Source organism: Sus scrofa, chromosome 3, assembly GCF_054392235.1.
Source record: "Sus scrofa isolate SSC_HxYL_T2T_F1_AM1 chromosome 3, Sscrofa_HxYL_maternal_Yorkshire_Landrace_v2.0, whole genome shotgun sequence".
NCBI classification, from domain to species: domain Eukaryota; kingdom Metazoa; phylum Chordata; class Mammalia; order Artiodactyla; family Suidae; genus Sus; species Sus scrofa.
Window position 1 is genome coordinate 52,623,704 of NC_139385.1, and position 25,439 is coordinate 52,649,142.

The 25,439-nt window shown below is 37.2% G+C and overlaps 2 protein-coding genes across 12 annotated transcripts in view; one reads left to right on the top strand and one right to left on the bottom strand.

Moving 5' to 3' along the window:
• The window catches only part of CENPP (centromere protein P), a 255,157-nt gene that overhangs the window by 162,157 nt on the left and 67,561 nt on the right, over positions 1-25,439 (top strand). For 2 of the 6 annotated variants that reach the window (XM_085015712.1, XM_085015717.1), the window contains one exon: positions 16,413-19,630. In XM_085015712.1, the coding sequence (XP_084871838.1) occupies positions 16,413-16,466 (54 nt within the window). In that variant the 3' untranslated portion in view covers positions 16,467-19,630. 6 annotated transcript variants of the gene reach the window in all.
• Positions 1-25,439, bottom strand: part of ECM2 (extracellular matrix protein 2) — a 38,411-nt gene that overhangs the window by 10,371 nt on the left and 2,601 nt on the right. The window contains exons 2-7 of one of the 6 annotated variants that reach the window (XM_021086994.2): positions 21,313-21,368; positions 17,576-17,885; positions 12,025-12,213; positions 9,257-9,760; positions 7,135-7,250; positions 5,368-5,503 (exon numbers count right to left, since the gene is read on the bottom strand). In XM_021086994.2, the coding sequence (XP_020942653.1) occupies positions 5,368-5,503; positions 7,135-7,250; positions 9,257-9,760; positions 12,025-12,213; positions 17,576-17,861 (1,231 nt within the window). In that variant the 5' untranslated portion in view covers positions 17,862-17,885; positions 21,313-21,368. Of the gene's footprint in view, positions 1-5,367; positions 5,504-7,134; positions 7,251-9,256; positions 9,830-12,024; positions 12,214-17,575; positions 17,886-21,312; positions 21,369-25,439 lie in introns of all 6 variants that reach the window. The other 5 variants (XM_013995778.3, XM_021086992.2, XM_021086993.2 and 2 more) reach the window with 5 other exon arrangements.

Here is a 25,439-nt window from a genome sequence, read left to right on the forward strand (position 1 = left end):
CCCATGCAGTTCTATAGCCTTTCAAAATGTTATGTGAAATATTCATTTTATTTGGAGGACTGTTGTAGCTTCTTTGTATCCTCCCATAGAACATTTTCCCAAGTACTTTGCACATCCCAAATGCTCAGTTCAGCCAGCACTCAATGCTGAATGCATGGTCCAGGAGAGGTAGGCCCGTAGAGAAATCATTGTTTTGCTGTATGGTGAAAGTATGTAACTCTCATACAAGAACCAAAAAAACACCACACACAAACAAATTATAGGTAAATATCACTGAACACATACACAGAAAACCTCAATGAAATATTAGCAAACCAAATTCAACAATTCATTAAAAGGATCATTAAAAGGATCATCGCTGTGATCAAGTGGGATTTATCCCAAGGATGCAAGGATGGTTTAATATCCACCAGTAAATCACTGTGATATATACCACATTTAACAAATTGAAGAATAGAATCATATGATCATCTCACTAGATGCAGAAAAAGATTTTGACAAAATTCAATGTCCATTTATGATAAAAACTCTCAACAAAGTGGGTATAGAGGGAATAAATCCTAAACATATATGACAAACCCACACCCAATATCATACTCAACAACGAAAAACCAAAAGCACTTCTTCTAAGATCAAAAATAAGACAAGGATTTCCAATCTCACCACTTTTATACAACTTAGTATTGGAAATCTTAGCCACAGAAATCAGACATGGAAAAGAAATGAAAGGAATTCAAGTTCGAAAGGAAAAAGTAAAACTGTCACTGCTTACAGAGGACATGATACTATATATAAAAAATCCTAAGGGCTGCCACCAAAAAACTATTAGAACTAATACATGAATTCAGTAAAGTTGCAGGATACAAAATCAACATACAGAAATCTGTTGAGTTTCTATACACTAACCAAAAACTATCAGAGAAATTAACAATCCCATTTCTAATTGCCTCAAAAAGAATTAAAACCTAAACAAAGAGGTAAAAGACCTGTACTCAGAAAACTATAAGACATTGATAAAAGCAATTGAAGACACAAACAAATGGAAAGATATACCATATGCATGGATTGGAAGAATACTGTTTAAATGACCACATTCTCTAAGGCAATCTACAGATTTGGTGTAATCCCTATCAAAATACCAGTGACCTTTTTTCACAGAACTAGAACAAATAATTCTACAATTTGTATGGAAATACAAAAGACCCCAAATATCCAAAACAAACTTGAGAAACAAGAACAAATCTGGAGACATCACACTTCCTGGTTTCAAACTATAGTACAAAGCTACAGTAATTGAAACAGTATGGTACTGGCACAAAAACAGACCATTGATCAGTGGAAAAGTGGAGAGTCCAGAAATAAATGCACACACTTATTGTCAATTAATCTATGACAAGGGGAGGCAATAATGTACAATATGGAAAAGAAAGTTTGTATCAGGAACAAAAACCAGAGGAAGGTGGGTGCCGAGGTACCCCACAGAGGCAGCAGTGGCCAAGCAGGGACTTGGAACACAGTATACTTGGATGAGAAGTAGAAGGTTGTAGAAGGATATTCAAAGTACTTGAAAAGACAAATAGGTATGAAATGGCATAATCGGGGGCATGTGGGGAGTGTAATGCAATGAGTGGTTCCTTTTTCCAGGATATAGAAAGAGTACTCTTTGCCTCACAAACCTTCAGTCTCTGAGCAAGGGAGTTACAGCAGTGAATTCCCATTGCAGTGTTCACTTCCTGGCAGAGTGCAACCGGTTGGATATTTTGAAAGGAGAGTAATCAAAAATACTCCACACATTCAGATTGAGCTACCAAAAAAGGCCTTTATACAAACAACTTTTTCTCTATATTGTTTCTGCTGGTCTCAGGAGTGGTATGATCAGGTCAACTGGAAACTCAAAGGAGAAAGGCAGCAGTGATGATACCCAGAGGCATCTGAGTCAAACATTCAGGGCATAACTTTGGAGCTTGTTCAGTAGCCAAGATTTCCAGAAAAGGGGATGTTTTCATATTCAATTCAAGTCACGGGTGTTACATTGAAATGCTCTGTGCAACTTAGAGCCTACTCTTAGGTATGTTAGAGGAGCAAGGCATAGTCTAAATGTAAGCATCAGGAGTACAAATTCTAGATGACAAGGAGAAGAAGGAAGTATAGACTTGAGTATCGAAGTGCAGGTCAGTTAGGTTCTCAAAAGAGAAAGATGTAGGTAGAAATGGAGGGTGAGGCAGCCAAGTGAACACATGGAGGTGTGAACCCACATAGGTGTGCTCAGGAGTAGGAAAGAGACCAACCCTGGAGGGGCCCAACTACAAGAGTGGATGATAGTTGTTGAGGCAGCACAGGTAGTGCTTTTATGCACTAAACAATAAGGTCTGGCTTTCCTTCTCTAGGCCAGAGCCTTTGGACTGGGAATAGCATGACAAAATATTAAACTGCTGGTGGTATTAAAAATCAGCTGAAGGGCAGAGAGACAGGAAGTATGGAGGCCATCTAGTCAACTATGATTAAGTGGTTCTGTTTCTTCATATATCTAAAACTCTAATTTCCACAACTAAAGATATTGAGAATCCAGCATCTTTATCTAGTCCATATTGAGGTTTTGGAATGTACTAGAAGGTTTTTTTAAGAGAAAAATAGATAATAAAAGTAGACTAATGGTCATTATATGACCTTGCAAGAGAAAAAAAAATGGACAATGCAAATTAATGATATTCTACATTACTTTACAGTTATTCTCTGGTTTATGTGTACATTGTATGTGTAAAAAACACACATGTATGTATGTTTCTATATGTTATAGGCAATAGGATGGAGGTAGAGTAGGTTCTTATGGTTAGGTTAGACTTGGGGTAGAAAGAGGATTTATTAACAAGAGGTCGGTAGGAAGTACTTTTTCCATGGTGGGGTGTGGGAACTACATGACAGATCATAGACATGGATAGATTTGTGTGAGAACTTGATCTTATGGATATTCTGACACCATCATTGATAGAGGGGACAAAATGATCATGGATTTTGGTTTGTTTTCATCATTAAAAAAAACAGGAACATTTTTTAGCATGTCTAGTTTTCTTCTGCTATCCCCTCCTTCTATCTTTTCACTGTCCCCTCAATTATAAGAAGGAAGGTCAATTATAAGACCTTCCTTTTATCTGTAGTGGGTGTGCACATCTCTCAGTGGATCCTGGATGAACTCACAGCAAGCACCTTGGCATAGCACATGCCACTCGCTCTCTGCTGTGCGGTTCCTGTCCACCTTTTCACACCATCTCTTGCCCGTCATTTCCCATTCATACCCTGTATCCCAGATTCGTGAAACTATATGCATTTCCCATAGCTTTCAAATTGTTTGATTCTTCACACCTTGGTACACACTGCTTCTTCTCTCCCTGGGATGCCCTTCTTGCCCACTTCTCTGGAACTCTGTAGAATTTGAAAGGTCATGAGGAAGACACCAGAAGTGCTACAGGCCACTAATGGTCAAGTCAGCAGTTTCCACCCAGAATGAGGAGTATCACAGCCCTGGCGGTGGCTTAAGCTCGGACTTGCCTTGCTCACTGCCAGCCAGCCTGACCATCCACTGCTATGGGACTCACAGGAGCTGAGGGGTCAGCATTGAAGCAGAACTTAGAACCCAGTACCCAAGAGACTAGATTGGAGCAGTGCTGTGAACACAGCCCAGACAGAAGAGGGTTCTCAGGCCACGCAGATTGCAGGGGCCTCTCTGGCCAAAACGACAGTGCAAAGCCTCCTCACTGACCGCCTGCACAAGGCTGAAGCCTCTGAGGTGCTCAGACTGTGGAGCAAGGGAGGGAGTAGGAAGCCAGTTCACCCTGGATCACAGTCAGCCCTCGGGGATAAGGAAACTTTTTCATGAGGCAGTAGTACGTGTGGAGAAGCAGTTGAAGGAATGTGTGAGAGCACCTTCCAATTAAGGACTTATATGTCATTTTGATAGCACAGTTTTATCTCACATGTAGTTGACACACAGCCCATTAGAACACTTGTTTTAAGTTAAGTGTTCCTTTGGTCTGTTTCACCTAGCTGTTAGAGATTGAACCTTCTAATGTCTTTTCCATATGACAAAAGCCCTTCGAAATTTGTGTTTATTGTTTTTCATGTGTACCCTGAAATCCATCTGGAAATAGAGTATGTCCATAACTCCGTAATCCTCAGATTTGGCATTCTCATTATTGTTTTTTTTCCCATCACCAGAACTGTTTTGTCCTTATGAATTTTTTTGAGGAGTGAAAGGAAATAATTGAATTGTTTTAATCCTTTAAAGGCTGGGCTTATCCACATTAACACAATAAATATATTTCAAATCAAATAAACAAAAAATGTCAAGCATTATTCCTCAAGAGCTACACTAGACTGTTAGGAAGATAAAAAGAAAAATTAGAAAAGCTTTGCTTTAAAGAAGCATATAATCTGATCAAAGACATTAACTACGACTTGTGAAAAGGGAAATATAATACTGCCTCTTTTATACAAAGCGCATAATATGACAACTTCAATTATCTCAGTCCAGACACAATCCAATTATATTAAATTATATTATATTAAATTATATATTAAATATAATATAATTAAATTATATTATATTAAACATACAGAATGCAGGGCACCTTCACTAAAACCCACCTACAGGAAAGCCAGGCTGTCATGGCAACCATACACCCATGCACGTACTCGTCTTGCTCTGTAAGGTACGTTTACCTCATTGACACACAAGTGCCAGAAATGCCGGAGCAACTTTCTCAGGAACAAGACAGTCACGGTCAAAGTGACTGCTGTAGAGAACACATGCTAACGTTTGTGTACCCTGATTGTAGGATAGCCTCTCAGCCTTACATAGAATGTTCATTTACTTATATTTTATACAGAATTCTCAAATTCCAACATGTGACAAAATAGCAAAATGTGTGAAGGCAGTGGAAGTACTGAACATCTAAGGGTGATGAAGGAGACCCATTCGACACGTAGTGCTACTGTGTTATCATCACTAACAACCACCAAAACATCAGTATGAATACAGTACTAAGACACATGGCTGTATGGGGAATATTAATGTAACTCAGGATATTATGAGTTTGTAGTTCAGATATTGTTATTGTGAATGATGAAAACCTGAAATCACTGAAAGTTTTGTTTTTATAGAATACTTTTTTTAAAGATAATTGGCAGTTTAAAATACATTTTTAAAATTTTCACCAGTCAATCTTTAAAATAAGCTTTATCAACTTAGCAGCACGACCTAAAAAATTTTACTGGCTATTCATTTAGCAATATTTGCAAATAAAATTTCCACACAGCTATAGAAGAAAGGTTGTTGTAAGGACACATATCATAAAGCAAAATGTTGAATACCTGATAAACTTTCTTCATCGATAACCTGAAGATTGTTGTCATTGATTTTAAGTTCTTCTAATGTAGATGGTAATCCTGAAGGAATCGCTACCAAATTGTTTCCATCCATATTCAGGCGCATTAAATTCTTTAGAAGCTTAAAAAGCAAATCTCAAAATTACTTTTTTATCTTGTCATGGTTGTACAGTCATATATATCATTTAATGGTCAGTTTGCAGTGATTACTAAAGTCTCACAAAGACAAGGATCTCCATATCCTCTCTGCCAGATAGGCGCTGGTCCTGCTAATAACATTCCCTGGTGTTTTCAGCAAACCGCATTTGGTGACTTTGCATCACACTCATACCTGTATTTTTATTTTGCCTTTATTAGGCAAGAAAAACCTTCTATTGCCACTGAATCAGTCATATTTTCCTAGATATTAGATTTTCACCTTTTCAGCAGTTGACACAAAGTTCTTTAAATCATACAATAATCTGAATCTGTCATATATGCTAAGGAGACAGTAACTTGAATCCTTTCAATGTATTTATAAACCTAAGTTTTCTATCTGTACTAAGAACCAGAGTCGTAAAATTGCACTAATTATTGTGGAAATTCTTCAAAATTAAATGCTACAAATGTCACAAACTGTTTCTAGATGGTACCCAAACAGTTTTGACTGTCTGGTGAGTGCATTTCCCCATTTGTAGTTACGTGCTCCTTGGCCAAACTAACTTGCACTACTAAAGTTGCAGAATGATTTACCTCATTGGTGCTCAGAGTCAATTTCAGCAGTTTGGAAATGGGACAGAGAATCCCAAACAAAAAAAGAGGTAATTCCCTACAGTTTCCTCTTTTTTGATCAAACACAGGAAATGTACAAGTCCCAACTGTTATTCTATCAGAAGCACAGCTAGCATGAGGCAGGACTCCAGGTCTGTGATATGATGGTAGACACCAGGTGTCTACAGCCCAGAATCTAAATGAGAACCGGAAACTGAGCTCTAAGAAGTCAATGATTTGTCCAAAAAGTAAACAGAAGACTATCCAAGCAGTTAAACTTTGATCTCCTGGAATGTAACATGTTTTACTTGGGCCTCTTTAAGCACATGCATTTATGAATATTTGTTTGTTTACACACACAGATGCCTCCTTTCTTCTGCCTTTGTTTCTCTGAAAGTCCTTGATACTCTTTTCTCTCTTTTAGAAAAGAATTTAAGTTAAATCTGTCTTTCAGTGATTTATTCTGTGCTCTTTCCTGTGTTTTCTCTTTCCCTCTTTCTCCAACCTGTCCTCATGATAATTTTCATTTGAGCCCATTTGTTTTTCCAGAACCCCCTTCTGTTGAAATATCCTTTATCAGATTTTGCAGAGAGCACAAAATAAGGAAGCTTTTGTCTTGCTGGCCTGAAAATACTAATAGCATTTCCAGATAAGTTCTCCTTTTTTCAGAAATACCACATGTACTAAGAGACCATATTTCAGCATGTTTTCAGCTGCTTGGAGGAACTCCTCTATAAATTCAAAACATTAGTTTTTTCGTTTTTACTCTTATGGGTATGTTAAGGGCAAAGCATAGAAAAAACAGCTAGAAACACGTAAAACAACAGACTATGTAATTTATACTCAATATAAAACTAGACTACAGTTTAGGAACATCAGAGACTTTCTTAGGAGAAATTTCCATTAAACCATTTTCCTTCCTTCTGCATCTCCACTTGCAGCCAGAGCGAGTCAAAGGAAAGCTGTCCAGATGGACTGTTAAAAATCAGAGAGTATATTTACCTTGAATGCTTTTGGCCCTATGCCTGAAGACGTGATGTTATTTTTGCTCAGATCAAGCCTTTCCAAATTCGGTAATCCATTAAATGCTTCATCCGGAATGGAGGTAATAGAATTGCCTAGGACATGCAGCAGTTGTGTTTTAGGCTTTTGTGCCTATAAATCCAAGTATAAGTACACAAGCATAGATAGAAAAAGAGAGCTTTATCTGGAGGAAAAGGCAATACATATAGCATGGACAGTATATATTATATAAGGAAATGAGTGTTTAGAAGAAGAAAAAAAAACAAGACTGGGACTAGATTATTTCATATGGTCAAAATTTTCATCCTAAGGATTTGTCATGCTATAGTAAATACATCATGTTTTAGATGAAGTTGCTTAAAACAACCAGGATGTGGTTTTGCTAGAAAATTCTGTTAGCATTATGCATTTTACAGCAAAAATATATTTATGGAAGGTGATATAGAAACTGATTTTTATAGTTCTTCATGTTTAACCATTACCATTTCCTAGACCCTGGACCAAAACCCTATTTTTTTTATCAAAGAAATCTAGAGCATATCACTTTTTCTGAGCATAAGTTTCCTCTAAATAAGAAGCTTAGGGAGATAATCTCTCAGATTGCCTCCAGATCTTATGTTATAATTCCTATGACTTCAGTCCATAGTATTTCCTGCATGCCTTAAATTTATGGGGTTTTAGTTAAGTATAGTAGACAATGATTTTAAACCCAGGAAATTACCCACCAGAAATGATGAGTACTGTAAAAACCATGTGGTGACCTTCCTATAAAACCAAGGAACAGGTCATTCATCTTGCATAAGACTTTAGACTTTCACAAATTGGGTTTTTTCCCCAGCAAAGCACACCTGGCATGGAAGCCACAGAAGGAGGGGGCATTGCTGAAGCACGAGGCTCTGGGTATGAGAGGAACTCCTTAAGAGGTCATGAGAACGTGATGGTAGGAAGGCCATTACACCAGAAGTGTCCTATTACAGACTGGCCATCCTGGACCAAGGTATCAGACTGTGTCTTTTGTGTATTTATTTACATGATTACTTATTATTTCTATGGTAGTTTATGTCCCCCAAGACACATCTGAAACCCCACTCAGATTCTCTCATCCCTACTTCTTCAGAGCCACCGCCAGCATGGGCCTTATCACTCAAATGAATACCCAGGCTCATCCACTAGCCCAGTCTCCCTACCAGACAGCCTCACACACATATCCATCCTGCTATTCCTCCACTCAGATCTCTTTCTGCCCTGTAAGAATATGGGCAAAAGGTCTGGACTACTCCATGTCTACTTCAATGGCTAAAACAAGGGGGAAAACAGCAGGAACTCTCCAGTATTACTGGCAGGAATGTCAAAGCCAGTTTAAAGAACTGTTTGGTAGTTTCTTACAAAGTTAAATATGCTTTTATTATATCACTCGGCCATCCCACTCCTGGGTATATACCCTAGGGAAAAGATAACTTAGGTCTACACAGACCTCTGTATATGGATGTTTATAGAATCTGTGTGCATGGTTGCACCAAACTGGAAATAACCCTTATGTCTGGCTGGTACCTGTGGTCCATCCAAACAACAGAACTCAAAAGTAAGGAGGAATGAGCTACTGGTGAACACAACAACGTGGGTAGCTCTTTGAAGTATTATAATAAGTGAAAGAAGCCCAACTGAAAAGACGACATATTGTATGATTCCATTTCTGTGACATACTGGAAAAGGTACTGTGGAGACAGAACACATCAGGGCTGGGGAAAAGAGGAGCAAGAGGGGATTTGGGGAGGTGAAGGAAATGTTAGATCCTGATTTGCTAGTGACTACATGACTATATACATTTGTAAAAATTCAAAGAATTACACACTAAGAAGTTTTACTATATGTAAGTTGTACCTCATACAGCTTACTTAAGAAAAAAGTCAGCGGGAAGTCATGATTTGCTTTGTACCTAACTGCTGTTCTGCAGTAAATGCCTGTCTCTGCAAAGCTGATATGCTTAAAGATTGTGAAATTGGTCTGTTTGAGGTCAATTTATATTATGAAATTAGAATATAACGTTCATAGGGCAATGAGAATTAAGCACGGAAAAAAACAAGACGTCAACATTTCTTACCAACAAGCTCCAAACTTGTTATCTCTGGTGCTCTCAGTGGTGGTATCTGTGTGAGGTCAGCACTGATACAGGATATGGTTTTGTAGGACAGAGAGCACCTGCTCGGCAGAGGTGGGGTGCCTCTGGGAGTAGCTGGGACTCGGCGTTGAGAGGACATCCTGAAGACATCTCCTCTGATGGTATCTTCGTCCAGGTCCTCATCCTCGTCTTCCTCATCCTCTTCTTCTGCCTCCTCAGTCTCCCTTGCTGGGTTTCTGTGTTGATGGGCCTGCCTCCCTTCCCCTGCAGGTCTCTGCTCTCCCGCTTCTCTGCTCTGCCCCTCCTTGGAAGGTATCCCCCAGTCTCCACGTCTAGGGGTATTTTTCTTTTGCTCCTTCTCTTCAACTTGTTTAATTTCTTCTTCATCTTCCTCATATTGGTGTTGCTCTTTTCTCATTACTTGATCCATTTCCACCCAAGAAGGCGGCTGTTGCTTATGAAGTAAATTGTTACGTTCTCTTTGTTCTGAAGAATCACCAGAAAATTCAGTTCTGTCATTTAATGCTATACTACTGAGTAGCAAATCGGAGGCTACTGACCACGTAAGGAGAAGACAGCAGGGGCAAGTTGTGGTATTAATAAAAGGAAAAATCATAGTGAAAATGAGGTTAGTAAATATTATTCCCTCCAGATGTATGACATGAAGTGCATCTTGAAATTTTTGCTTGAATAGTTTTTTATTACTCAGTGAATTTTATTACATTTATAGTTGTACAGCAATTTTAATAACAATAAACAAACTTTATTTCAGTTTTGTAAGATGTTATAGAGACTTCTTATTTTACTTTTGAGACTTAATACTTATTTTTACTAAAGTACCATGCTACCTGGTGACTAAAGAGGGAATAATATTACCATATGTTGCAAAATGGTAAGCAGTCCTCTGTGAGATTGTAATATAATTAGATGTGATACCTTTATAATAGATACTGTTCAGTTAATTGGAATTATTGATAAATGTAAGAATTTATACAGTCAGACATAAAAAAGTAAAACAGATGTATACTTTATGGTCTTGAAATCGGCCTTTGTTTATAGATTTATTTGTCTGATTTTCTTTCAGGGCCTAAGAGCATCCTCTGAACTTTTAGAATTATAGAAAATTTTCTTCTCTTTCCCACCCAGACTCTGTACTTAAATCATTCTTACTGTTTGAGACCTATGGAAAACGTTCCAGATTTAAATGGTGTTGTAATCAAGACATATGCACAAGAGTATTTCTTATTATTCCATGATGATAGGATAAAAATACATAATAGTAGAAAGTTTATGTGCATTTGTATTTAGCTGTTATTATCTTTGGCAGAAAGTGGGGAAGACTTAACAAAGACCAGACTTCAGATTCATCCTCTGAATGAAAAGTTTTAGGGGAAAGTGAGTTCAAAACATAGATTTTCTTTCATCAAAATATAAAAATGTACTTAATCATCTCCATGCATTTATTTAATACCATACATAAATCACCCAAAGAAAGAACTTAAAATATAATTATTTGAAGGAATTACTTCAGATTTCAATTCAGTATATATTATAAAGTCTGTAAGTTATTTTATTCACATCGCTGAGAGAACATGCAAAAGGAGAATAGGAAAAAATTAGCAAAAGGAAAATAAAGCTATCATACTGAAACATTTAAAATCTTTCCTGTATATCCAAGTGGTTATTTTGGAAAAGTACCACAGCATTTCGAGAATAATAGTTCAAGTCCTTTGAAAAATGTCTGAAAATTTCTGGATCTTGCCTTTATAAACCTTATGTTTCCTCTCCAAAGGAGTCAGTTTCCTTAAAAACTTTATTTTTTTAACATTTTTAAAAATCATAATGTCTTAGTAAAATAATTGGTCGTATACACCAAAACAGTGCTTAAATACTCTAAAGTTCTTCCTGCAAGGAGACTTTTGTAGTTAACTGCCCTGTGATCCTCCTTTGTGTATAGAAACAATCTACCTTGATCATAGACAATAGAAAACATCTCTATCCCATCCCATCACGTTATTTAACACGTTTGTTTATTTATTTCATAAGCTATTGGCTAGGCCTCCCCCAAGAGTCCTTTTCTCCATCAGGTATGAGCCTCATAGGATCAGGGACAGTGAGGAGCCTGCAAGCCTCTTCTGGACCCAGCACTGCCACAAAAGAAAGCCACTGCTCCAGGCCATGGCCCTTACTCTCCTGGGATTACCTGAGCAGTGATGACCACACAGACTAGGAGAGTTGGCCTTTCTTTTCCCAAGATACTTCCCTGGGATTACCTGAGCAGTGCTGACCACACAAACTGGGAGAATTGGGCTTTCTTCTCCCCAAATGCAAACCTTTCCTCCCTTTGTTCCCATATGTTCTTCATTTGGCTTGATAATGATAAACACATTGAGTTGAATTAACTGAGATAATGCATGTAAGGAACTAAGCCGAGCTCTTCATGCATACTAAGAAATGTGAGAGCTGTTTGTTGTGTAAATTCTGTCACTACATCTGTAATGCTGAGAGTCAAAAGTGGAATGTGATCTGTTCTGAGTTTACCCATTCAAATAGGTGTAGTATTCTAAAGCCACGGTGTTTTATTTCTCTCCCCTATCATACAATTTCCCAAATAATTTCCATGTTTCCATCATTGTGCCCTAGTGACTAGTTTTTCGTAATTTAAAACTTCAAGTAGTGACAATAAAAACAGATGGAAGTTAAAGACTAAACCACATGTGATATTTTGTTTGGGCTAAAAAAATTTGTACCAGTATCAGAGCAGACAGGGCAGCATTCTCCTTCAGGTATAACTGTTCGTGAGCACAGCTGAGGGTGGCACTTGGTTTCATCACAAAGGACTCTTCCATTCGAACAAAGGCAGGTAGTGCAGGGCTCTGGAGACCATACAGCTCTGTTATACATGATCATCCCATTTGCCAAACAGTGTCCTTTCTTTTCTAGAAGAGAACAGTTAATACATTTAAATTCCTTATGTGGTTACTAGAACCCGTGAATGGAAGTGAGCCCATTGTGAAGCCCTATGTGATAGAGCCACACAAGGAAAATATTCTGAGTACATTCTTACATAGTATTTTACACATGTAACCTGAAATGCTTTTCATGTGCTCCACCCTTAATCCCTCTTACTTAGACTCTGAGAGTGACCTCCTCATGGTAACTAGACTCCGAATGGTGCTTTCATCCTGCATCTGTCAGGGTGGCTAACAGCAGCAAACAACCCCCCAAATCTCAGTTATTTCTTGTTCATGTCTTATGTCCACTGTAGATACACAGGATTCTGCTCCTTATAGTCACTCAGGACAAACAATAGGCTTCATCTCCAAGCAGGCTTCCCTGATGGCCACAGCAGTGGGAATGTGAGATTGCGAATCACACACAAGCTCTAAAAGTGTCTAATTACATTGAGCAAGGCAAATTCTGTGACTACATCTAACTTCAGAAGAGACAAAGCAGTGCAGTTCCATCACATGTCACAAAGCCAAGAGCTGGAACAGCACTAGTGATGAATGAGCCCATGTTATACCCTTGCGATATTCACGTGGAGAAGGTGAATCAGACAGTTGCTTTTGATGCTTCTGATATTGCCTCTCTTTTTTTAGAATCCTTGTGTTATTGAAATGTAATTCAAATCCCCTTTTAGAGTACACAGTGCAGTGGATTTTAGCATATTGTTTTCTCCACATACAGCATTGTAGGTACGAGTGTGGTATCTAAGCAGGCCATTAGATAGCCAATTTGAATATTAGAGGGGATGTTTTCCATCCTATCCTAATGTTTTCTTCATATTCTTCTTTTTTTGGTCTCCCCATGGCATATGGAGTTCCTGGGCCATGGATCAGATCCAAGCCACAGTTGCAACCTATGCCACAGCTGCAGGAACACTTAGCCTTTTTATCTCATTGTGCTGTGCCAAGGATTGAACCTGTATGCTGGCATTGCAGAGATGCTGCTGATCCCGTTGTGCCACAGTGGGAACTCCCATTCTATTATAACGTTATTCCTCTTCATCATCTGATGAGCCACTGTCCCCAAATTCTACCTGCAAATGAGTGGATACTTTGGATACTTGCCATAAACTAATTCCACCCATCCAATTCCTCTCTGGAAAAAAATGGATTCATGTGAGTTTTCTCCTGATTATAAAAGTACTATACTGTATCAAAATTCCAACATCATTTTTTGCAGAAATGGAAAAGTTAATCCCAAAACTCATAAGAAATTATAAGGGACCCGGAATAGCCAAAAAAAAAATTTTTTTGAAGGAAAACAAACCACAAAATTTGAGGACTCATACTTCCAGATTTCAAAACTTACTACAACACTCCAATACTCAGCTTATACCAGGCATAAGGATAAACATATAGACCAACGGAATATTGAGAGTCTAGAGGTAAACTCATATCTCTATGGCCAATTGATTTTTTTTAATTAAAATATAGTTGATTTACAATGTTGTGGCGATTTCTGCTATACAGCAAAGTGACTCATTTTTAAAATATTTATATATACACACACACACATACATATCCTATATATATATATATATATATATATATATATATGTTCTTTTTTAAAATATTCTTTTCCATCATGTCTGTTCCAGGAGATTGATTATAGTTCCCTGTGCTGTACAGCAGGACCTTGTTGTTTATCCTTTCTAAACGAATAGTTTGCACCTACTAACCCCAAACTCCCAGTGCATCCCACTCCTTTCCCCCTCCCTCTTGGCAACCACAAATCTGTTTTCTGTGTCTGTGACTCTATTTCTGTTTTGTAGATAGGTTCATTTGTGCCATATTTTAGGTTCCACATACAAGTGATATTGTATGGTATTTGTCTTTCTCTTTCTGACTTTCTTCACTTAGAATGATAATCTCTAATTGCATCCATGTTGCTACAAATGGCATTATTTCATTCTTTTGTATGGCTGAGTAGTATTCCATTATATGGATGTGCCACATCTTCTTAATCCATTCATCTGTCAGTGGACATTTAGGTTTTTTCCATGTGTTGGCTATTGTGAATAGTGGTGCAATGAACATAGAGGCGGATGTATCTTTTCAAACTAGATTTTTGTCCAGATATACACCCAAGAGTGGGATTGCTGGATCATATGGTGGTTCTATTTTTAGTTTTCTGAGGAATCGTCATACTGTTTTCCATAGTGGTTGTGCCAAACAGTGTAGGAGGATTTCCCTTTTCTCTATACCCCCTCCATCATTTTTTATTTGTAGACTTCTTAATGATGACCATTCTGACTGGTGTGAGGTAGTACATTATTATGGTTTTGATTTGCATTTCTGTAACAACTAGCAATATGGAGCATTTTTTCTTGTGCCTACAGGTATGGCCAATTGATTTTTGACGAGAGTACCAAGCCCATTCAATAGGGAAAAAATTATGTCTTTAACAGATGGTGCTGGGACAATCTGATATCCATATGCAGAAGATGAAATTGCCCCTTACCTCATGCCAAATATAAGTTAACTCAAAATGGATCAAAAATCTCCATTTAAGCTCTAAAACTGTAATATTCACAAAATAAAGCATGACCTTGGATTTTACAGTGGAGTTTTAGCTATGACTCCAACAAAAGTCCAAGCAACAAAAGAAAAAAAGTAGATGGACTTCATCTAAATTAAAATTTTGAGGCATTCCCATCGTGGCTCAGTGGTTAATGAATCCGACTAGAAATGATGAGGTTGTTCAGTGGGTTGAGGATCCAACGTTGCCATGAGCTGTGGTGTTGGATGCAGACGTGGCTCAGATCTGGTGTAGCTGTGGCTCTGGCGTAGGCCGGCAGCTGCAGCTCCAATTAGACCCCTAGCCTGGGAACCTCCATATGCTGCAGGATTCACCCTAGAAAAGGCAAAAGGACCAAAAAAAAAAAAAAAATTTGATGCATCAGATGACATTTTCAGGAAAGCAAAAAGAGTGTACACAATGGGAGAAAATATTTGCAAATCATGTGATGAGTCTAATATCTTAAAGAACTCTTAACTCAATAGTAGAGAGCCAGCCCAATTAAAAAACAGACAAAGGTTTACAAGGAGATCCTGCTGAGTAGCATTGAGAACTATGTCTAGATACTCATACTGCAACAGAACAAAGGGTGGGAAAAAAATGTATGCATGTAAGAGTAACTTGATCCCCATGCTGTACCGTGGGAAAAAAAAAAATAGACAAAGGACTTGAATAGACATTTCTCCATAGAAGATATACAGTGGACAATAAGCATATAAAAAACTGCTCAACATCATTAGTCATTAGGGAAATACAAATTGAACCACTGTGTGACACCATTTCACATCCATAAGAATGGCTGTATATGTATATATATATATATATTTTTTTTTTTTTTTCTCTCTCTCTTTCTTTTCAGTGCTGCTCCCGCAGCATATGGAGGTTCCCAGGCTAGAGGTCGAGTTGGAGCTAGTTCTGAGCCGCATTTGCAACCTACACCGCAGCTCACGACAACACCAGATCCTTAACCCACTGAGGAGACAAGGGATTGAACCTGCAACCTCATGTTTCCTAGTTGGATTCATTTCTGTTGCGCCATGACAGGAACTCCATGAATGGCTATATTTTAAAAATGGAAAACATTGACGAGGTTGTGGAGGAATTGTAATCCTTGTACATTGCTGGTGGGTATATAAAATGGTGTAGCGTCTGTGGGAAACATTTGGCAGTTTCTCAATAAATTAAATGTAGCATTACCTGATGGCCCAACTCCTAGGTACCTGATATTTTACTTCTGGGTACTTACCCAAGGACACTGAAAACAGGAATACAGATATAAACTTGTACACAGATGTTCATAGCTGTGCTATTCACAGGAGCTAAAGGTGGAAACAGCCCAAGTATGCAAGGATAAAACATGGTATATCTCTGCAATGAAATATTATTAAGCCATAAAAATGCAGTATTGATACACACTACAACATGGATGAACCTTGAAAACACTATGCCAAGTGAAAGATGTCAGACTCGAAAGGCTACATATTAGACCCCTTTTATATGTAATATCCAGAATAGGCAAATTCATAGGACAGAAAGATTAGTGGTTGCCTGGTACTGGAGAGTAGGAGAAAATGGGGAGCAAATCTTAATATTGTATATTGTTCCCTTTTAGAGTGAAGAAAGTGTTCAGGATCTAGAAAGTGGTGATGATTGTACAACATTGTGAATATACTAAATGTCACTGAATTGTACATTTTTAAAAATGGTTAAAATGGTAAGTTTTATGTTATGTGTATTTTACCACAATTTTTTTTTTTAAATACTGTAAGACCACTGGAAAACATTTTAGGACAGTTTAGGCATGTTTATTATGTATCTTCTGTACTTTTTAATGCACATCACCCTATTACATATTTTTAAAACAGATTTGAGATCACATTATGCATATTGTTTTTCAGCCTTTTTACTTTCTATTATTATAGCTTAGATATCTTACCACTTAACTAGGGAAATTGACCTCATCATTCTTTGGTAGTTATGGGTACACTATAATTATCATTTTAGACTTCCCTGCCTCCAGGCTTTTTTCCTTCCAAACGTATTGTAAATGGGACCTAAATTGTCTATTTTCATGGTAATTGTATGTTATTTCTGTTAACTCCATGGAAATAACATCATTTAGAAGAATCTGGTTTTCTTGAGCCAATGTATGAAGTATTGCCACAGAATATTATGTTGTGCTATGTTCTTTTGTCTTTTGAAAGTTTTATGTAATGGTAACATATGTATAATATAGTTAATTTTTTCTTCCAAGTCTGGAATAAATACCAGTGTTTAAAAATGCCTAGTTGAAATCTTTGGACAGATTTCCAATCTTTTAAAACTTTAAAAATTCGTTAATTTAGTCTATATAAAGGAAATGTAATGGCTTAACTCCATTTTTGGTTGAAAATATTTAAGAACTATATGTTCACAGAATCATCTAAATCATTTATTTCTGTATCCTAGATGATCCTTCATGATAGGTTTAAAAGCAGCTTTACAAATTGGCATGTATATTACTATATTATGATTACAGCTATTTTAAATACATGGAATAGTAAACAGATTAGAAAAAAATAAACCAAAATAATAACCCATAGTTTCATAAACATGGGTGTAGGATAACTAATATTTTTCTATTTTCCAATAATCTTAGTGTATATCCTATAAATGGTTTTAAATTATTTCAAAATTTATCTGTAGATAAACCAAAAGATAGTATAATAACTTGATTTTTAAAAATATTTTCTTCTTGGAGGTTCTCTTTCTTCCTCTCTCCTACTCTTTTCTTACCTGGTAACACATTATAGCTTGATTCTACCCCAGGAACACTTAAAAAGGATTCAAATTTCTCCTCTGTGCTATAATCCAAGTTAACCATGGGAAGTGTTGCTGCTGGTGTAGCTATCATTTGCTGAATTCCAAGCTGTCTACTGGATCTGTGGGTGGGCAAGGAACTTTTTCTCAGTCTTCTATAATACATCTTCCTTCTTTGCTTTCTAGAAGTTTCTTCATTTTGTCCATAGTCAGTTTGACAAATGAGAAGCAGAAGAAAACAATACAAGCCTGAAAATTTCATGCTTGCTTTTTCACCATTTGATTTCTAAAATGAGAATGAAACAATTTAAGAGTTAGTGACTAAATTTTTACCACTGAAAATAGGCTTGTAATTACCTATATCCCTCAACGGCAGTTCTTTGAGAAATAACATACATGATATATGGGCTTTGTGCTATAGTATTACTGCCAAATCAGAATCTAGAATTTTTCTGTCAGAATCAAAGAACTTTTAGTATCTTATCTTTATTGCTAGACTAGGCATGAGCAAACTTTTTCTCTAAAGAACCAGATAGTAAATATTTTAGGCTTTACAGGCCATGCGTTCTTTGTCATAACTACTCCACTAGATCCTTGTAACTTGGAGGTAGACATATGTACAAATGGGTGTGGTTGTGTTGCAATAGAACTGTTACAAAATCAGGCAGTGGATCAGACTTAGTCCTGAGGCTATGGTTTGCCAATCCCTCTCTGGATCTATGTGTTGTAGGCTTTCAGCGGTTACTCAAGGGGTTTCTCTCCACCTGTCTGCCTAGTCATTCTGTGACTAACGTCATCCACAACTTATTTTCCCAGCTGCTCTATTTTATTCTTTTATTTTCTAGTGTTATAATTTTCTTTGTCAGGGGAAAGAAGCATGATTGCACCATACAAAAATTATAGCAAACTAGCATGAGTTATAAAGAGGTAGGAGGTACAAAGAGTAATTTTAATTAGCTGGTCTCAAGAGCAGCTCAGGGCATTGCACAGAGAAATAAATACTTTTTCAAGCATTAAACATGGAGTAGCACGGGACAGCTCTCTGGCAGTCAAAGATGGACACCCATTTACTGCCTGGAAGGGGTTCCTTCTCAGGCTGAAGCCCAGGGTGGGGTCCCAGGCAGAGCACCACAATCTTCCTGAGCTGGAAAGACAAAACCTGGGGTCCTGAGGGTGGGGCCAGAGTGGCAAAGTTTGCAGGGAAGTCCACAGGGAGAAAGCCTTCCAAAGATATCAAGTCTTCAACTAAGTACTGGTTAGCACTTTTATGTGAGTGAAATACTCAACACTGAGGAAAGGCAAAAGGAAATAATCCCTTGGGCTAGAAAAGGTTGGACAGAGTCTGTGTGTCCACCAGTCATAGTGGAGAAGTGGTACTGCTGCAAAAAGCTGCAGGCAGAGTGTTCAGAAGGACCTAGGCATATCAGAGAAAACAGTTCACCCTACACCAACAGCTAATCTAATCCCATTTAACAGAACTAAACAACAAGCCTTCCTGAAAGGATCAAACTGTGTGCAACAGCTTAACCATGTCCCAGAGCACCCAACAAGTGTCGGAGAATCCAGCAAAAATTTACCAGGCACACAAAGAAACAAGAGGGTGTGATCCATAGTGATGAGAAAAATCCATCTCTTGAAACCATTCTGGATATGGTGTAGCTGACATGATTAAAAGTTATTGAGGAGTTCCCGTCGTGGCGCAGTGGTTAAAGAGTCCGACTAGGAACCATGAGGTTGCGGGTTCGGTCCCTGCCCTTGCTCAGTGGGTTAAGGATCCGGCGTTGCCGTGAGCTGTGGTGTAGGTTGCAGACGCAGCTCGGATCCTGCGTTGCTGTGCCTCTGGCGTAGGCCGGTGGCTACAGCTCCGATTCAACCCCTAGCCTGGGAACCTCCATATGCCGTGGGAGCGGCCCAAAAAATAGCAACAACAACAACAACAAAAGACAAAAAGACAAAAGACAAAAAAAAAAAAAAAAAGTTATTGAAACTGGAATCCGAATGTTCAGGGGGGATTCCAGATATTTAAAGAAATCCAAAGTGAACTTTTAAAGATGTAAACTACTATGTGAAAGAGAAAAACTGCTACAAAGGATGGGTAGCACATTAGATGTTGCAGGAAAAAAATCATTAAACTTGAAAATGTAGTGATAGATATTATCCAAAATGAGACACACACACATGCATGCGCACACATACACAAGACCAGTAAAAAATCCAACAACGGAGCATCATCAAGCTGTGAGACAACTTTAAGCAGATCAATTTATGTCCATTTCCAGTCCCTGAAGGACTAAGGAGGAAGAAATATATATATGATTTTTTTTGCAAACTTGATGAAAACTATAAACCCACATATCCAAGATCCATAAACCACAAATGTAAGAAACATGAAGAAAATTATGTCGAATATTTATCATAATCAAATTGCTTTAAAAACAGTGATGGTAGTTCCCGTCGTGGCGCAGTGGTTAACGAATCCGACTAGGAACCATGAGGTTGCCGGTTAGATCCCTGGCCTCACTCAGTGGGTTAAGGATCTGGCGTTGCCGTGAGCTGTGGTGTAGGTCGCAGACGCAGCTCGGATCCCGCGTTGCTGTGGCTCTGGCGTAGGCTGGTGGCTACAGCTCCGATTAGACCCCTAGCCTGGGAATCCCCATATGCCGCGGAAGCGGCCCTAGAAAAGGCAAAAAGACTAAATGAATAAATAAATAAAATTTTAAATTTAAATTAAAAAAAAAAAAAAGAAAACAATGATGGAGTTCCCATCATGGCTCAGCAGTTAACGAACTTGACTAGCATTCATGAGGACTTGGTTCGATCCCTGGCCTCGTCCTCGCTCAGCAGGTTAAGGATCCGGCGTTGCCATGAGCTGTGGCATAGGCCGGCCGCTAAAGCTCCGATTTGGCGCCTGGCCTGGGAAATTCCATATGCCGTGGGTGTGGCCCTAAAAAGACCAAAAAAAAAAAAAAAAAAGCAAAAAGCAAACAAAAAAATAGTGATATGGAGTGGATAAGTGGATAAGCAATGAGATCCTGCTGTATATAGCACAGGGAACTATAGTCACTTGTGATGGAACATAATGAAGGATAATGTGAGAATATATATACATATATATATGTATGTATGACTGGGTCACTTTGCTGTACAGTAGAAATTGACAGAACACTGTAAATCAACTATAATGGAAAAAATGAAAATCATAAAATAAAAAATTAAAATGAAATCAGTGATAAGGAGAACATCTTAAAAGTTATCAGAGAAAGTTAAGAATAGAATAAAAGACATCTCATTTGAAACAGTACAAGCCAGAACACAGTTGAGCAATATCTTTAAGGTGTTGAAAGAAAAAAACTATCAACTTAGTTTTTGTTTTTTTGGTTTTTTTTCTTTGCTTTTGCTTTTTAGGGTCACATTCGAGCTATATGGAGACTCCCAGGTTAGGGGTCGAATCAGAGCTACAGCTGCTGGTCTATACTACAGCAACTCAGGATCCGAGCCGAGTCTTCAACTTATACCATAGCTCACAGCAACGCTAGATCCCTAACCCACTGAGCAAGGCCAGGGATCAAACCCACAATGTCATGGTTCCTAGTTGAATTCGTTTCTGCTGCACTATAATGGGAACTCCCATTCTTTTTTCTTTTTCTTTTTTTTTTAAGAATTCTGTACCCAGTGAAAATGTCTTTCAGAAACACAGCAAAAGGAAGACTTACTTTGACACAGAAAATCTGAAGGAATTAATCACCAGCAGAATTGCACTACAGGAAATCTAAAGTAGATGGAAAATTACATCAGATAGAATTGTGGATCTAGAAAAAGAATGAAGACCATAGAAAATGGCACATATGTAGATGAATACTCTTTTTATTTTTAAATCTCTGTAAAAGGTAATTGACCGTTTATGGAGTTCCTGTTGTGGCTCAGCGGTAACAAACCCTACTAGTATCCATGAGGATGAGGGTCCAGTCCCTGGCCTCAACTCAGTGGGTTAAGGATCTGGCATTGCCATGAGCTGTGGTGTAGGTCGCAGACATGGCTTGGATTTGGTGTTGCTGTGGCTGTAGTGTAGAACAGCCGCCACAGCTCTGATTCAGCCCCTAGCCTGGGAGCTTCCCTATGCCATGGGTGCAGCTCTAAAAAGACAAAAGAAAAAAAAAAAGAATGGTGGATGCAAGAAAAGTAAATATACTGTCGTAATGTTCTTATACTATAAGCAAAGTGCAATATTAACTGAAGGTCAACTGTAATAAATTAAAGATGCATAGTATAAGTACTAAGGTAACCACTAAACAAACAAAAAAGTTATAGCTAATAAGTCAATAAAGGAGGTAAAGTGGAATGATAAAAATGATCCAGAATATACTACCTGTAAATTATATTAAATGTGAATTGATTAATCGCCACAATTAAAAGTCAGACACTGTCAGATTGAATGTTTTTAAATTAAAACCCAACTCTGTGCTGCCTATAAGAAACTCATGCTAAAGATAAAGATACAAAAGAATCAAAATTAAAAGGATTAAATATATATACTTGGTAATAGTAATCAAGAGAAAAGTGGGTGGAAATAAGAGCTACAATTTGTTTTTCTCATGATGGCCCATAAGAGATTTAAAAATAAAAGCCATGTTAATACAGTTTTCTTTCTCCTGAGTTCTTAATGTTTTTTTATCATTTCTTTTTAACATATGTTAAAGTTTATAAAAATAATACATAATTTTTAAAAACTCAAAATGTGTTTTGAGTATAAAAGACAAGTTGCTTTACCATAATTCTTAGTTTAGTACAAAGGTAAGCATACTTTTTCTTCAGAAGGGTCCAGAGTAAATATTTTTAGCTTTGCAGTCCAACAATCTCTGTTGAAACTATTCAACTTTGTTACTGTAGCCAAAAATAGCCATGGATAAGAAGTAAATGAATGGTCACAACTAAATTCTGATGAAACTTTGAAAAACAGTATTTGGGCTATGGGACATAGTTTCCCAATCCCTAGTTTAAGTGTATCTTTCATGACACCTTCTAAACAGATATGAACATATGTATTTAAGCATAAATGGAATTGTTCAATATATATTATGCTGCAACCTGTTTTCTGTCCATTCAGTAATAAATTGTGGTTATATGGACATATGCTTTATTTTTATTCCATAAATTATGTAATTATGTAATAAATAATTTGGTGATGGATATTTAATTTTTTCCAGTTTTTCTCTATTATAAAGATACATGTATCTTCTGGAAATATGTTTATATTCTTAATCGTAATTTTTAATTTACAAATAATGTAATACTAGTTTATTGTTTTTGAACTCCATTGTCCATTGGGTGTATTTTTGGATGTAATTTGTCATAACTGAGAGGAAGGTGCTAGTGGTACTTACTGGGTAGATGCCAGGGATGCTACTAAATAAATAAAGGCATCCTCCTATAAGTCTATAAGTTACTTTGGCAATGTTTATTGATATACTTTGAGGCCATGGTATAGATATATACACATTTAGAATTGTGTATTTCTAGTGCTTTTATCATTAGGTACTTTTTCTATCTCTAGTAGTGTGTTTTGTTATTAGATCCGCTTTGTCTAATAACATAGCAGGTTTCTTTTTGTTAGTGTCTGCTTAAATACATTATTGTATCATTTTACTTTATACTTTTTATATTTTCAACATACTTTCTTTTAGCATATTATATTTAGTGCAGTATGATTTTTATCTTTTAATTGGAATATTTAGTCTATTTGTATTTAATGTAACACTTGATATGTTTAGGTTGAAATCTATTTTCTGACTCTTTGCTTTCTATTTTTCCTGCCTGTTTTGTGTTCTTTTTTCCCATTCTTGCTTGCTTTCTTTTTAATTGATTGCTTAGTTTTTAGTATTCCATTAGTAATTATACACTTTTGCTATTCCATTCTTTGTGGAGATTACCACATACATCCTTGATTTGTAAAGTCTAATATAAATTAGTACCTTTATCTCTTCCTGTACAATGCAAGGGCCAGGAAAGCTTTCCATACCTCATTCTGGCACATATACTACTTTTGTCATATATTTCAATTGTTTATATATGTCAAATCCTCAAAAGATTATGATGATGATGATTTTATGCTCAAAAGTTCATTTAGATCAGGCTCTCTCAACCTTAGCATTATTAACATCGGGACCAGATAATTCTTTTGGGGGAGTAGGAGGATGCCTTTATTTATTTAGTAGCCTCCCTGGCTTCTACCCAGTACATACCACTAGCACCTTCCTCTCAGTTATGACAACTAAAAAATGTCTTCAGGAGTTCCCGTTGTGGCACAGTGGTTAACGAATCCGACTAGGAACCATGAGGTTGCGAGTTCGGTCCCTGGCCTTGCTCAGTGGGTTAACGATCTGGCGTTGCCCTGAGCTGTGGTGCAGGTTGAAGACGTGGCTTGGATCTGGTGTTGCTGTGGCTCTGGTGAAGGCCAGCAGCTACAGCTCCGATTCAACCCCTAGCCTGGGGACCTCCATATGCCGCTGGAGCAACCTTAGAAAAGGCAAAAAGACAAAAATATATATATATATATATATATCTTCAGACATTACCAGATATATCCTGAGGGATGGAAGGATTCAGCCTACCTCCAGGTAAGAATTACTGATTTAGGCCTACCTAAACATTTATTCTTTTTTTTTCCTCCTTACTTCCTACATTTCCAACCTTCTATCAGGATTATTTTCCTTCTAATTGAAGAATGCCTTTTAGTAATTCCTTTAGTGCAGGAATACTGATGACCAGTTCTTTTTTGTTTGTCTGAAAATGTTTATATTTTATGTTCATTTTGAAAGGATGTATTTGCTAAATATGGAATTCTAGGTTGACAAGTGTTTTCTTTCAGCCTTTTGAAAATTTCATACCAATGTCTTCTTGTTTACACATTTACTATTGAGTAGTCATCTGTCAATCTATTTCTCCCTGAAGGTATCTTTTTGACCTCATTTAAAATATTCTCTTTGGCTTTGGTTTTCAGCTGTTTTACTCTGTTGTATATAGATATGATTTTTTCTTTTTATCCTGTTTGGAATTCATAGCACTTCTCGAATGCTATGTGGCCTAATAGTCATTGAATTTGGAAACTTCTAAGCCCTTACTCTTGAAATGATACTCTTTTACTTCTCTCTCCTCTTTCTTTTTCTAACTGCGGTAAGGTGTATAATAGCCTTCTCATTATGTCTTTTATGTCTCTTGTATTTGTATTTTTATGTCTCTCTTGTATTTTTCATCCTTCTGTCACCTGGTGATTGACCCTAGTTATTCCTGTAACTTCCCTTCCATTCACTAAATATCTGTTCAGATGTGGTTTATCTGCTATTAAGTCCTTCTATTGACTTCCTTGTTTGTGTTATTGTGGTTTTTTAGTTTTTTGAGTTTTCAGTGGGTTCTTATTGTTTCTGATTCTCTTCTGAAATTTTTAATCTTGTCTTTTACTTTCTGAACATAATAGTCACATTTACTTAAGTCTGAGTCTGAAGACTCTATTTCTAGGCCATCTATATGTCTATTTCTGTTGTCTGTTCTTTTTTTTAAAGCTTTTAGCCATTTTATTCTGTTTCTTCACATTCCTGGAGGCATTTGATTGCTGGACATTGTATATGAAAAATTATGAATATACTTTAAAGACTAGAATATCATTTTCCTAAAAGGATTTATATTCAACCCTGAGGATAATTGTACTATCAATTATAGATTGAATAATTTGAAGCTGAGTTTCATCATATCTAATTAATATTATACTTTAGGTCCCAAACCAAAGCCTTTGTTTTTTGCAACAAAACTTTTCCCTGCCACCCCTGCTACTGGCCCCATTCATTGA